Here is a 12,468-nt window from a genome sequence, read left to right on the forward strand (position 1 = left end):
CTCCACTGTTCAGCCCACCTACCATTGGTCCTCCAAGTTCTTTCCAAATTTCCAAACCAACTACAATGTTAAAATATTTTGTACCCTGTAGAACAAAAAATACACCACAAAGATTTCTCTTGTGTGTACAATTATCAAAGACATTAATTTAATGTTAGTTTGAGGCATAAAGGATTTTCTATATTTTTTTAAAGATTTATTTGAAAGAGAGAGACAGCAAGCACGAAGGGGGGAGAGCAAAGTGAGAGAATGAGGGGAAACAGACTCCCCACTGAGCAGGTAGCCTGACAGGGGGCTTGATCTCAGGATCCTGAGATCATAACCTGAGCCAAAACCAAGAGTCAGACACTTAGCCAACTGAGCCACCCAGGCGTCCCTGAAAAGGGTTGTCATTCTTCAGCACTGAGCCTTTTTAACAGGTGTTTTAAAAAATAATAAAATGAAGGACAAATTGTGGAGTTTCATTTTGTTTTATGAGCATATCAGTACTTGCTCCTAGAATGTTGTACCTCTAGCAACATCTTTAACTTTTTAGCTATTTTCAGGGCACCTGGGTGGCTCAGTCATTAAGTGTCTGCCTTCGGCTCAGGTCATGATCCCAGGGTTCTGGGATCGAGCCCCACGTCAGGCTCCCTGTTCAGCGGGAAGCCTGCTTCTCCCTCTCCCACTCCCCTGCTTGTGTTCCCTCTCTCACTGTCTCTGTCTGCCTGAAATAAATAAAATCTTAAAAAAAAAAAAAAACTTTTTAGCTATTTTAAGGTGTGGAATAATTAAGTAGCTACTATTATTGCTGGTCCTGTAAGAATGTAAAACTGGATAAAACAGTTGACCTTTGAACAATATAGGTTTGAACTGTGCAAGTCCACGTATACACGACTTCTTTTTATTAAATACACTACAGCACTGCCAATGTATTTTCTCTTCCTTTTGATTTGAATAACATTTTCTTTTTTTAAAAAAAGGATTTTATTTATTTATCTGAGAGAACAGACATAGGCACAGAGAGCAGGAGTGGGGAGGAGAGGGAGAAGTAGGCTTCCCGCTGAGCAGAGGGCCCGATGTGGGGCTCGATCCCAGGACCCTGGGATCATGACCTGAGCCGAAGGCAGACAACCGACTGAGCCACCCAGGCACCCTGACATTTTCTTTTCTCTAGCTTACTTTATTGTAAGAATGCAATAGAGAATACATACAACATACAAAATATGTATTAATTGACTATATTACCAGTAAGGCTTCCAGTCATAGTAGGCCATTAGTAGTTAAATTCTGGGAGAGTCAAAAGGTATATACAGATTTTTGACTGCATGGGAAGGGGAGGGTCAGTGTCCCAGCCCCCACACTGTTCAAGGATCAATTGTATATGAGAAGCAATATTTAAAAATCCTCCAAAAATGGCCAAAAAGCACATGAAAAAATGTTTAAAACCACTAGTCGTTACGGAAATATAAATCAATACCACAATGAAGTACCACTTACATGCTCACTAAAATGCCTAAAACATAAAAGTTAACAATATCAAGTGTTGACAAAAAAGCAGACTAACTTTAACTCTCACACACTGCTGATGGTAATGTAGGATAGTAAAATAACCATGTAGCAATCTTTTATAATAATTTTATTCCTCTGTGTTTGACCAAGAGAAATGCAAATATGTCTCCTCAAAGACCTACTTACAAATGTACATGTAACAATATCACTTATAAGGGCCAATAGCTGGAAAAAACCCAACAGCCCACCAACAGAAATATGTTCACACAGTTTGTAATATTCATATAGTGAAATATTACTCAGCACTAAAAAGGAACTACTAACACATGCAATAATGTGGCTCAATCTCAAAAGCATTTTGCTGAGAAAAAAAAGTCAAAAGCAAAAAAAAAAAAAAGGAATTTTAAGATTCCATTTATGTGAAGACCTAAGACAACCAAAACTGGCCTGTAGTGATAGAAATCAGATCCATGCTTACCTGGAATAGGAGTGTGGCGATACTAAACAGAAAGGGTGACACAAGGGTATCTTTTGGAGTTTATCTAATTATAAAATTTAAATTATAAAATTTATCTAATTATATACTTTAACATAGGTGTTTTTTATTTTTTATAAATTATACCACAGTAACATTAACTTGGAAAAGTAAAGACAGCAATTAGTGGGATGTGGAAGGAAGGGACAGGCTGAGTGAGGCACAAAGGAAATTTCTAGAATAAAAGGATGCTCTATTTTATGTCTAGGGTGGTACAAAAGGTAGTAATGTTATTGTATTTCTTTAAGGAATACATAAGCTTTCATATACTTTGGTTCACACACACACACACACACACACACACACACACACATTTAGAAAATGATTCATACACACTACACACCCCAAAAAGAAGAAAAACAGGAACACTGAAACCTTAGCATGTACAATTGTTTCCCCACTCCTTGATGTATGAGTCAATTAATAGAAAGACTAAATCTGCCCTACTAAGGTTGGGGGTAGGTGGGCAAATGTCCCATCTATGCATCTGAAGCTTTGGGTTTCCATACAGATGTTGGCCATGAAAGCCTGAGGCAGGAGGCATTACCCTTACAACAGGAAAGCATATCAGTGTACTGATGGGGAGAAACAAGTGAAACAGAAGAAAGCCTGTATGTCCGAAGACTGCTCCACTGTTAAATTGGGTGTATTGCAATAATTCAACCCCTGAAGGAGCCCTGCAGTCAATTTACACAAGTGCTGAAGCATTCTCATCTCTAAGAATACTAAATTAATTTCAACCAGTGGTCCTCAAACTTTAAGTACAGAAGAACCATTTGGGATTCCTGTTAAGAATGCACTAGTCCAACCTTTGGGCTTGAAACTGTAAGTCTGAGGTGAGGGACAGAATTCTACAGTTTTGGCAAGCTCTACAGGAAATGAATAGTCCACAAACCAAAGAAACTCTGGTCTAAACCTATATCAACAAGGCTAAAAAGACAAGGAAAATATTGCTGGACATTTGTAAATATTAAGAGCAAGTAATCTTTAAAAAGCAGACTGTACTGAGACAGTTAACTGAAGGAAGAAAAGGAAAAAACTTTCAAAAATTACCAATCATATGTACAAAACAAGATATCCTGAGACAAGGAGAATATTCTTGAAAATTAGTACAAGTTTGCCAAAATAAACATACGGGGTCTTTTCATAAGTTCAACTTTCACTTCATCTACTTAGCCACATCCCATAGTAACATTCCAAAATGGCTTTCACAAGCCAAATTTGGTCTTTCATATATTATGTACACTAATGATTATTGTAAGCTATGATACCATACTCACCATGTCTGATTTTATAGGAGGTAGGATGACAGAGAAGTAACTGACAAACCAACTATCTCCCCACCTACCCAGGGGGGCCTGGAGTGAAACTTTCACGAGTCACCAGGACTCAAAGGAAAAAGGTACAGGCACACATCAAAACTTCAAATACTACAATATTCTTTAGTTCTTTAGAAATAGAAACCTTTTTATAACATGTAAGTTCATACAGCTAACGCATGTAAATACTTTAAAAACTCAGGAGGTACCAAAGTAGGGAACTGTCCTTTAAAATCAGTAGTAAGATAATATCCATTATCATCACTTCTAATAAACATTTATTAGAAGTCTTACCTAGTACAGTAAGAAAAAAATGAAATTACAGGCATAAAAATTAGAAATAAATAAAACCGTCATAATTTATTCATGATATAATCTTTTACACAGAAAATCCAAAATCATCACTGGAAAAGTATTAAAATAGAAAAGTTTAGCAAGATGGCTAGATATAAGATCAATATACAAAAGCCAGTTGCATGTGTACACACCAGTAACAGTAAATATTTTAAAGCAACATATAATTATTATCAGAAATTACCAACTATCTAAAATAGATGCACAGAAATTCTACAGTTAAAATTATAAATTGAAGAGATATTAAAGGAGACTTAAATAAAAGAAGTATACTCTGTTAGTGGATAGAAAGACTCAATACCATAAATATTTTAATGATCCCAAAGTGGTCTATACGGTCACTTGAATTAATAAAAAACTCAAGGGTTTTTTTTTAGAGGACTTGGTAAGATTATTCTAACATTTCTAAGGAAAATAGTGTCATGACACGTTGGAAGAAGAAAAGCCAACTTACTTTTCCAATGCTAGAGATTATTACGAAGCTACAACAATGAAGACAGGATAGTATTGACAAATGAACGATGAAACAAAAGACAGAACAAGGGGAAAAAGAGCATCATGTGAAAACTTTTGTGTAGGATAAAAATGGCATGTCAGTTCAATGGGGGAGAGCATTAACTTTTCAATGAGGTAAAATTAACAACAAAACAAAAAATCATATATAATAAAAATTAAATTGGATCCCCACCTCACACCTGTTACAAAAAGCAACTGAAGATGGAATAAGGTCTAAGTGTTGCAAACATAACTTTAAAACTCTCAGAAAAGATAGATGAGTATATTTTAGCTATCAAGGTAGAAAAAAGTTTTTAAAGTTAAAACAATGAAAATTAAAAATATACACCTTCAAGAATTCATAGAGCTGCAATAAGAAGGAAATCAAAGGGAGGATAAACACAGGATTCAAGACGATTACAATCTCAAATGATAACAGAGGGATGGAAATGAAAATGAGACTATTTGGTTAGATACAGGTTACTTTCAAAGTTATAGGTTTGTTTTAAATATGATTCATGTGTTTGTTATTAAAAAGTAAAAATTCATGAGTATTATTAAAAGTTAAGCAATTTCATAAATAAATGAAAACATATTTGCATGGACAGCTGATCATAAATCAGTAGTTATGATTAATTCAATTCTGTGTATTTCACAACTAAAATGCAGATTATTAAAACAAACCCTCAAAAAAGTATATGACCACCTATGGAAGTAGTACATCTAGAACTAGCATTAAAAAAATAATAATTTGTACAATCAAACTAAAAGTTTATCTAACATATAGGACAAAAAGGGAGAGAAAGAAATTATAAAATAAAATTTGTAGCAAATAAGAGAGATGAATGGTATCTAATATTCAAATAATGTCATTACAGGAGAGCAGGAGAGAAGGAATAGAGTAGAAACAATAATTTTAAAATATACATCTTTTTCCTGAGAACATGAAAATTTCAGACCAAAAATCCTAGGCAGAACTGTTAAGAAGATACACACACACACACACACACACACACACACACACACACACACACAATTTCTGGATTCTAAAACCAAAGAGGAAATCTTACAAGCTTACACAAAGAGTTAACAACTTATCTACAAAAAAAGAAGTAGAGTAACATCAAACAGTATTAAGTATGCCAGAAAAATATATAGTTAAAAGAAATACCTAATTTTTAAAAACTAATTGGCTAGTAATGTGTCTATAACACAAGTAACATTTTTGATGTAAGGTGTATCTTAAGAAATTTAAAATGCCATCATTTAGAATACAATTCCATATTAACCCAACAAAATCAGGAATGTTGTAAATAAAAATATGCTAAAAAGTCTTTCTTACTGGGGACAGATGGAAAGAGAGAAAACTATTCATTCTGACACTATCAGAAAAATATGCTTAGATATATATTTGTTTAAAATTAAGAGTAGAAAAGAGAAAGAGATTTACTAATCATAGATACAGATATAAAGAGGCAAGGGTGGGGGAGGTGATACATGAAAACTCTATCAATCCATCAAAACTGAGTGGGCAAAACAAAACTAATAAATAGAAACTCAGATGACAAAATAATTATCTTTATCAGTGACCACCATATACATAAATGACGAAATCCTACTAAAAGACTAGCAAAAGCACAAAAGTTTAGATTAGATCCATTAGAAATAAAAAGAATTTGATGAAACTACATTAAAATTACATCAACATCTCTCAGAATTTAAAAGACAGGGGAAAAAACATGAAATATTCAAATCACACTATAAGTGTTCATTTAATGTATAAATATAGAACTCTAACTTTCAAATACACATCCTTTCCATATGCTCATTAAAATCTCACAGTCATAAGAAAATCTTATTTCTAAAACTATTACAAATCATGTTTTCTAAACAGTACACTGAGACTAAAAATCAAGAATTTAAAAAATGCAACATCTTAGGAAGTATGCCAGAAAAAAAAAAACTTTTAAACAATGAAATAAAAATGAAATCAAATCCCAAACAAAATCAGATGAAAACCCACAGCCGAAAATGCTTATTAACACGATTGGAAACTCACTAAATGTTGAATTCACGTACAAAAAGAGCAACAACAGTGACCCAAAAAGAAAGTAGAAAGGTGGAAATACTAAATACAAAAGCAAAAATTAGTAAGTTAGAAGATAAACAGAACTTATAAATGAAACAAAGAACTGGATTTTGAAAAGACCAGTAAAATAGATAAACATCTGGCAAACATTACTGAAAACAAAACAAAACAGTCAGGAATAAGAATGGAATCTATCTACATAGATTTAAGAGAAAACATCAGACCTATACATACTGACATACATACATACATATACATCTAAATGAAATCAAATCTAAATCTATAAACATTTTTTTAAAATGACTCCGGAAGAGATAGAAAACCTAAAATGTTAATTGTCAAAATGTGGAAAGCTTATCTAAAACTTGCTCAGATAAATGGTCAGCTTCTATAGTCATATTCACCAAATCTTCAAAGTAATAAGTACTGAGGTTAAACAATAAAACATGGCTAAATACCACCAATTTTGAATGATTTAACCTAATTCTATACTAAACAATTCCAAAAGCAAAGGAAAACCTAAAAAGCTTTCTAATGATTTTATGAGCTAACCTTACCTTGATAGCCCATATGCACAAAAGCAAACTATGTAACCAATCTCATTTAAGAATACAGATACTAAAATCCAGATTAAAATTTAGTATATTGAATTTGGCGGCATCATGACTACATGAGATTTTACCAGAAAGCAATACAACATAATGGTTAAGAGCCCATGAGTCTCATGACCCTGAATTTAAATTCTACCCCCAACACATACCAGCAATGAAATGTTCCTTCAGTTCTTCTCTAACACTGTTTCCTCAACCACAACATGCAGGAAAACAAAAACAAAAACAAAACAAAACAGTGCTCACCTAATAATTTGGGAAGATTAAATGAATAAAAAGTTTTAAAAAAATCTAAGCACAATTCCTTAATATAGGTATATATAACATATTCCATATGTTATCTATTACAATTTTTGTGTTTATTTTTCACATACAAATTAGCACATCGGTCATTGAACCAGGAAAAAGAAAAAGGCATTTTATAAAGAATTAACATCTAAATCTTATTTCAAAACATTAAGACTGTAAGGAAATCTCCATATCATAATGAAACAATACATAACAGAAACTAACACTAATCCTAGCAGTATTCTGTAATCTTAGCTAAGGCAATAAAAAAATGAAAAAAGAAGTATTAACAAGGAATAAGTCAGAGTGAGAATTACTTGCAAATGACATGAACTATATACATAGAATATTAAAGAAAATCAACAGAATATTTATTAAAACTGATGAGACTTCATTAAGGCAGCTGGATACAATGTTAGTATACAAATCAAAATTAGGTGAGATGGAGGAATAAGGAAATAAGCAGCTGGATCCCGTCTCTGCCCAAACCAAGTCTTATGCTAACAACAACTTAATCAACTATTTAGTACCAAAGAACCTCCCTTTTATGCAATGTTTACAGTGATTTACATAACATTCACTGTCCTTTGAAATGCTATACTGTGTTTTTACAACTTTAAATGATAACTAAATTAGAAAATACTACATAATTTAACTAAAAAATTTACCCTGGATCCAGCCTGTATTGTTTTCCAAGTTTTGCTTTAACTCTTAAAATTGGTTGATCTGTGACATCTGTACCACATGACCCTCACTGTAATTAAGTGAAAGTTGACCGCTGATCCATAAAATTCCTTCTGCCTCATCCTCTAGTATTTTTTTGTCCTCCCTGTCCAGCAATAAATGCGTGCTTAGCTCCACTAAACACTCAGATCTAAAAGAGTTGCTCATGTCTAATCATACTAACTTTAAGGCTTTAAGGGAAGATTCAGAGGCAATTAAAGACTTGCCCAAGGTCAGAGAAAGGTGATTTAGACCCAACCCACACCCTTCAGTCTTTTCACTACACAGCCTTTATTCCAACAGTAGTCCACTGTTTCTCAATAATTAAATCTTGAGATTCAGTTAGGAAACCAAAATAACTACTACACTTACATTCCTTTTAGAAAATACTCGCTCATTATTTCACTCATCAAATATTTACTGAAACCTACTATGTGCAAGAAACGATTCTAAGCTCTAGGGTGAAACAAAATAGGCAAAATACCTGCCTTTATGAATCTTGTATTTTATTCAACTCAGAAGGATGCATTTAATGTAACAGTACCCAACTCACTTCCCTCTATAAATCAATTTGGTCCCTGGGAAGAAGCCTTCTATCACTGCCCTAAAGAATCCTCATTTGGGACCTGAAGCTATTATGTATGTATTAAATTTTTGAGATCTAAGGATGCTACACTTCGGTAAAATATCAAGCACAAATGTTGAGGATACCTGTTCAAGACCAAAATTATGAACAGGATTTGACCAACTCTACCTAATCTGTATCGCCTAAACCTCAGAAAAGCAGCTTTCTGCAGTTTTACTACATCTCATAACTCCCGCCATGGCCAAACTTCATCAATCAAGCAAAGAACACATCAGAGGAAAAGACAGCCAGCCCCTTGCCTTATACCGTGACAAGCTACTGTGCAGGTGAACAAAAGACCTATGAAAGCTTTGTGTTGTGCTGCTTTAAAAAAAAAAAAAAATTATTAATCATCCTTCTGAAAGAAAAAAAAATCTTGAAAATATAGAAAACTGTTCCAACCACCAGAATAGAACTACATACATAAAACTAATATGCATGTGTATTACATACACATTTTTTTTTAAGGGGAGCGGAAAATAGGCTAAAATTTTGGTCATGCGATATGCACTAGACACTTCTTGTTTTCCTGATAATTCATAAAGTTTCTAAGTAAACACAAAGAGTTTCACTTTTGTTTCTTCTAAAGTATGAAAGTCACTTCCCAGTTACTAGCTTATAGTCCCCTTCCTAGTTACTAATTTGGTGAATTTAAATCTATCAATTTATTTGTAGTGGATGGTTTAAAGTACTTATACCTACTACTTTTAAAAGTTATATATGAGTAACAGAGTAAAAGTATATTAACGTGAAAAGCAAACATTGTTTCTTTTCAAAAACCCCATAAATACCATTATGGAAGTATAAAAATAAATGCATAATATTGCTCTAAGAAAAATTTACCAATATCTCTAAAATGATTTGATACACACACTAACAATAGCATCATAATGGTAATATTTTGGATTAAAAACTACTCCCTTTGTGTAAGGAGGGGGCTCATTAAACTAGGAAACTGGATTTGATGGCCAAGATCATTTTCAGTAATTTGATTCTAGACCCTACAATTTTATGCATAAACCTCTGAACCAGGCAGACCTGCATTATCTGCTTCTATGCTAAAGAAGTACTTTAGTCAAAATCAACTAAAAAAAAGGACAAACTTCTTGCCATTGTTCAAATTTAAAAGATGTGAAAAATAGAAGCCACATTTCCCACTTTCAAACAAATCAGGCTTTAATATTCAACTCTGAAGTGAACTATAAACAAAAATGATACCAAACTTATTAAATACTGCTTAGCATACATATGAACACAAGATCCTGCTCTAAGTATTAACACTTTATCATATACTTAACATCAAAAACTAAAGTTTAAGGTATTCAAAACAGAAGAGGAGGATTAGGAGATAAACTGTCCTAAACTCCCATTATTAAATCTAGAATTATTTCACTGCCAATAAATTGCAGTCTGCAACAATCTTCTGAATTTACCAGTAACAGTTAACTTGCACAAGAATTCCAAAGACAACTTTCCCAAAGTGCCTAAAATAACAATGCACTACCCTTGCTTTCCAAAATTCTTGAGCATCTTCAATTACCTCAAGTACTATCATAGAATTCTAAAAATAATCTCAAAGCAAAAACTTAGCAGACAGTGAGTGTATAGATAGCCCACTTTAGGACTGCAGGCCTTAGTCTGAGACCAAGCACAGGTAGGATACAAACTACGCCAAAACTACAACAGGGTGGGGCATTCATTACTCACCCTGATAAACCAAACACAGCTTTGATAGCTGCTCACAGTAAACTCTAGTTACCCCCCAAATTCCAACACGACTAAAGCAATGTTTTCCTTTTGTCCAAAATGCTTTTCACAAAATGACCAAAAACAAAAAAAAAAAAAGAAAGAAAGTCATAGCCAACAACTCTTCAGGATATGGTGCAACCCATGATAATGCACTTGAGATTCTGAAAACAAAATCTCGAATAAAAGAAACATCTCTCACCACTCACCATAAAAAACCTGAAGCTTCACATAGATGTTATTTTTTTTACTTAAGTGAGTGACCATTTGAGTATGTGACTGAGGCAAGAGTAAAGGGTGAAGGATGGAATAAGGTCAAAAGGGGACAAAAGATTCCTGGAATAAACATAGTCAGAAAGGCTTCCTTTCTTAGGGACAATTTCTATATTCAGAGAGAAGGAAAACAGAAAAAGGAAAAAGAACAAACCAAATTCTCTACTTCTACAGAAAGTACACCTGGTAAATGTACCTGCTCCGCCAGGCAGGCAATTCAATTCCAGTGGAGACCCCTTTTACAAAATAATAGGCTTGGAATGCTCCCACCTTCGAAATACAAATTGTGTGCGGGAAGGATGACAACTGGTTATTCTTTAAAAAAAAAAAAAAAAGCGGGGGGGGGGGTGAAGTGAATAAAGTTTAATTCAGAAGCCCTAAAGAGGAGTGTAGGAATGTGAGGGTCGCTCTCAATACATAGCCGGCACTTTCTGCTGCAAGAAAACAATCGGCAAGAAGGAAGTGGATTGAAACCCACTAACTACACACCACTTCCCACACGCAACGTCGCACTGGGCGCGACGCCCCTAAAGGCGACCGGCAGGGGCGGCGGGCGGCGGGGAAGCAAGCCCCGGGCAGCCGAGGCCCGAGTGGCAGAGGGGGAAGGCCGGGGAGCTCCCGGCCGACCGGGTGAGGACAGCACGTCGGAAGGAGGAGCGGGGCCCGGCCGCGCCGGCTCCCGGACTCGCCTCACCTTCTGCGCCGCGCTCTGCTGCAGCACATTCTGCTCCACGGTCATGGCCCCCGCGGCGCTGGTGGCGACACAGGCGGCGGTGTGCGGCTCCTCGCGCCTCCGCCGGCCCTGCCAGCCGCGCTCCGCCGAGCTCCAGGGAGCCGCGCGGACCGCCGGGGAGTACAGCGCCCCCGCCAGCCAGGCGCGAAGGCGATGGCGGCCGGCGTGCGCGGGCACCGCGGGCTGGCGGCGAGGCGCGGACAGCGAGGGCCACGGCGGCGGCCCCACGACTTCGCGCGGCCCGCCTCAGCGCGGCTTCTTCGCCGCGGCCGGGGCCATGAGCCGGCGGCCGACGCCGGGGCGCGGGAGGGCGCGAGCAAGCCGGGCCGCGTCACGCGCGCGCGCTCCTTCGCTGGCGGCTCGCGGGCCACAGCGGGGAAGGCAGAGGGAACGGAGGGAGCAGCGGCCCGGAATGGCGCTGTTCTCCTCCCTCCGCGACTCCTCCTCCCCTCCCCTCCCCTCCCCTCCCGCAACTGCCGTCACCTCCCCCGCCCCGCGGCTCCTCCCCCGCCGAGCCCCGCCCTCCCGCCGCCCTAACCCTATATTGTGACCCGCGGGGCGGTGGGGTGGGGCGGGGCCGGACTGCCTTGGAGCCCCGCCCCCCAATTCCGGCCCCGCCCCGCCTTGCGCGGGCCCGGCGTTCCCGGGGTGGGGCGAAGGCGCGCCCCGCGGGCCTTGTCTCGGAGCCGCCCCTGCGGCAGGTTGCGCGATGCCTGCCCTTCGCTCTGCGAAGCTCCAAGCCGAGGCCGAAGGACAGCGTTCTTTCTGTGCCCAGGACTTGTCGGATCGCCAGCTTTCCGAACTGCTCCAAGACATAACCTTTTCCCTTGAGCCTGGTAACGTTCCAAAACCGTGCTGGGTGCCGATCCCGGGCTCCTTTCTATGTCTCCGGTCCTCTCCGCTCGCCTTTCTAGGAATTTCACAAGCAGTAAACTTGCCCGAAGGGAAAAGTCAAGTGTGATTTAAGCAAAGGGCTGTCAGAAGTCCTTATGCTAGAATATACTTTCCTCCTTAACTAATCATTACATAAATGAATATTGACATTCTCCGTCTACTTCGTTCATGCAAACGCTGCGAGGCTCTGGAGAAATAAGGTTTATTTCCCGAAGATTGGATAAAAATGAAATATGGTCTATACAACACACAACACAACAAAAATACCACTGCCCAGATGGTACATAATTCT

The 12,468-nt window shown here is 37.6% G+C and overlaps 1 protein-coding gene across 4 annotated transcripts in view; it reads right to left on the reverse strand.

Moving 5' to 3' along the window:
- USP25 (ubiquitin specific peptidase 25) overlaps window positions 1-11,486 on the reverse strand; it is a 126,500-nt gene extending 115,014 nt beyond the window's left edge. The window contains exon 1 of one of the 4 annotated variants that reach the window (XR_015768425.1): window positions 11,244-11,486. Coding sequence is in view for 3 of the 4 variants with exons in the window: in XM_028113855.2 (XP_027969656.1) it covers window positions 11,244-11,288 (45 nt within the window). In the remaining variant the exon portion in view is untranslated. The remainder of the gene's footprint in view (window positions 1-11,243) is intronic. The other 3 variants (XM_028113855.2, XM_088024217.1, XM_028113837.2) reach the window with 3 other exon arrangements.
- Window positions 11,487-12,468: the final 982 nt, after the last annotated feature.

The sequence above is a fragment of the Eumetopias jubatus genome, unplaced genomic scaffold, assembly GCF_037043125.1.
Source record: "Eumetopias jubatus isolate StellerSeaLion01/CBP00866 unplaced genomic scaffold, mEumJub1_p1.0 scaffold_1, whole genome shotgun sequence".
Classification (NCBI taxonomy): domain Eukaryota; kingdom Metazoa; phylum Chordata; class Mammalia; order Carnivora; family Otariidae; genus Eumetopias; species Eumetopias jubatus.